The sequence below is a fragment of the Microtus ochrogaster genome, chromosome 10 (assembly GCF_000317375.1).
Source record: "Microtus ochrogaster isolate Prairie Vole_2 chromosome 10, MicOch1.0, whole genome shotgun sequence".
Classification (NCBI taxonomy): domain Eukaryota; kingdom Metazoa; phylum Chordata; class Mammalia; order Rodentia; family Cricetidae; genus Microtus; species Microtus ochrogaster.
In genome coordinates, this window is record NC_022016.1 from 56,140,070 (window position 1) to 56,142,899 (window position 2,830).

The 2,830-nt window shown below is 50.5% G+C and overlaps 1 protein-coding gene across 1 annotated transcript in view; it reads right to left on the reverse strand.

The window, feature by feature from the left end:
• Window positions 1-2,830, reverse strand: part of LOC101999605 (CUB and sushi domain-containing protein 2) — a 514,736-nt gene that overhangs the window by 67,439 nt on the left and 444,467 nt on the right. Inside the window, exon 28 of the mRNA XM_026782281.1 lies at window positions 1,565-1,703. Coding sequence (XP_026638082.1) covers window positions 1,565-1,703 — 139 coding nt within the window. The remainder of the gene's footprint in view (window positions 1-1,564; window positions 1,704-2,830) is intronic.

The window sequence follows — 2,830 nt, forward strand, 5'->3', positions numbered from 1 at the left end:
CCATGGGCCAATAGCTCACTGGGAACCCCAGCTGCCTCAACTTTCTCAGTTGGTTTCTGTTGGATGCTGTGAGCATCTTATTTGAAGGTGTTGTCTCTGTCTGCTGCTCTTTCTTCTCTCACTTGAATACCTCACCAGGAGGGACACTCTGCTCCATCTGGGACGGGCTCTACTGGGATCTCCAGTTCGTTGCCTTAAACAGGCGGCCCAGCTGATTTCTGCTGGGTGCTTTGAGTGCCTGATTTAATGACAGTTTGCACTCTTGTTGATTCATTATTATTTTAAATCAGCTTGCTGGACACTTAATGAATTTACTCATTAAACACAAAAACCACAGCTACAGTAGCTCCCTCTCCTGACTGTACAGAATGGCCAGGAGTGTATACTATAAGGTCCATAAAATGCACAGTCTCCAGGGAGGCAATCACTAAGGTCTTCATGTTGGTCCAGCCTGGGTTTATTTTGGGCAAAGAAATGACTCTCAACAATGAGACAAGGAGGGAAAAGTCAGTCACCAGGAGACAGAAGCAGGGGTGAGGCTACAGTGCATGGGAGGGTGTGTGCCAGATTGGAGGAGCCAGATTCAGAAATTCAGACTGGCTTACAAGCAAGAGAGATTTAGTGAAGGATAAAGAAATAAGGGACCTGTTTGTTTTTTTGATTTTAAGATGTCTGTAGGAGAAAGTACGTTGGAAAGCTAGTCGGGACAGAGCGGCCAATATAAAGACTAGAACACCCTTGTGATGGAAGACAAAGGCTCAAGCCAGGCAGGGGCAGGATGGAGGGGAAGACACATGGGAGTTTGCTGGCATATGTCCACACATACAGTGCCCAACTCAGGCCATTGTTTCCCAAAGCGCTGCTCACCTTGGTTTTTGAGACAGAGTTTCTCACCAGCCTGGGAGCCCCAGGGAGATGCCTATCTCTGCCTCCCCAGTACCGAGATTACAAGCATGGGCCACTGTGCCCAGCCTTTTAAATTCAGAGTCTTGGGCTTGTATGGCAAACACTGACTAAGCCGTTTCCCCAGGCCATGCTGGAGGTTTGGTTTTGTTTTAATCAGAAATGTCCCTAAATGGACTGTCAGGGCAGCAGCCAGGCTTTAGGGGCTCCGGGTGCCCCGAGGGGTAAGAAGCAGGCTAGGGCAGATCTATGGAGAGTTGCTTGAGAATGGAACAGAGGTGGGGGGCATGGGTTAGGTGGAAAGGTCTTGGAGATCTTCAAGGCATCAGGATGGAGGGAGGCCCTGGGGAGAGGACACGCAGTGGGGGGAGGGAAGGGGGACCCAGGTGGGGCGTTTTCTCAGATTTTAGTAACTCCAGAAGTAGAAGAGAAAGAATGTTAGCTGCTTCAGAAACTATTGCTAAGATTCTGTTGACACAGGGCCTGGGACAGAGAAGGCGGCCAATGCCAACCCTGGACACCCTGTCCGTCTCCATCTCCGTCTTACCCCTGGGAATGAGAACTCTGCCACACACCCATGAATACTCACCTGAGCACCCAGGTCCTCAACCCCCTAGCTTCTCCAAACCCCTCGGTCTCCCACCCTGGGGAAGGTACATACATGTTAAATACCAGGGCGATGACGTAGTCCGGAGAGACGGTCACTTTCCAGTCACACTCCTTGCCTGGTGGGTAGGGTTCTGGGTAGTTTGGTGACAGGATGACTCCCGATGGCCCAGTTAGGTCTCCCCCGCAAGGAGCTGAGGAGAGAAGAAGGCAAGGGTAAGGTTGTTCCCATTACCTGGTCGCTTAAAAATGAGTCATTTTATATTATGTTCATTTCACCTCAGTCAACAATAATATCATTGTTGTTGTTCTTATGGTTTGAGACAGGGGCTTATGTAGCTCAGGCTGGTCTCTAATTTGCCATGTAGCGAAGGATGATTTTGAATTCCTGATCTTCCTGCCTCTGCCTCCCACGTGCAAACACCCAAGTACAGGTGGTTTTGCCACCACACCTGATTTGACATGACGCTGGGGATTGAACCCAGGGCTCTGTGCATGCTAGGCTATCCCTCTGCCAACTGAGCTGCATCTTCAATAAGGAATTTTAAATAAATACCAGGTTCTTCCTGCCTGTGACCTAAGGGAAATTACCTAACCTCTCTGGCCTTGCATCTGTTCCTTTCGTGGTGAAAAGAGGTGATGTCTCTCCTAGGAGGTTGTCTGTGATGCTTAATGGAGAGGTTTCATGGTCAAAATGGTGTCGTCGTGGTCTGTCAGGCACATGAACTACTTGGCATCTTCCCACTGTCTTGTGTCCAGAATTCAGGAGCGCCTCAGGGGTGTTCACTGCATCTGTCTGTGATACAGGATATCACAGGGAGCGGAAAACACCATCACGCTTGCCTGCCAAGCACTGTGGGTCTCCTTGGCTGCCAGTTCTGCTGGCATCTGCTTGGAGCCCATATGCCTTCCAGCCTCTCAAACTCCTTGCCTAGGGATGAGTATGCACCTCATCAGAAGCAGTGTGCTCCGGTCCCTAACGAGTCCACAGTGGCCACCCTCTCCTAGACTGATGGGCTTCTCAGCAGATGAGGAAAGGTGGCCAAGAATCCATCGAACTACTTTCCCAGGGGCCTTCTTCAGTCTCTGCAGGTCCCAAGCAGCTCCCTGCATCCTGGCCAGTGATTATGTGGTACACGGTGGTGAGTAGAGCAGATGCTGGGAGCATAAGGAGTCAAGAGCCAAAAGCTGGTGGAGACTGGATGATGGCTTCGACTGGAAACCAAGGGCACTACCAAAGTTGGTAGTGGATGGCGGGTCTGTTAGAGTGCAAGGAACTGTGAGAGCTGACCAGAAGGACAAGATAGGCAGTGACCAGAAG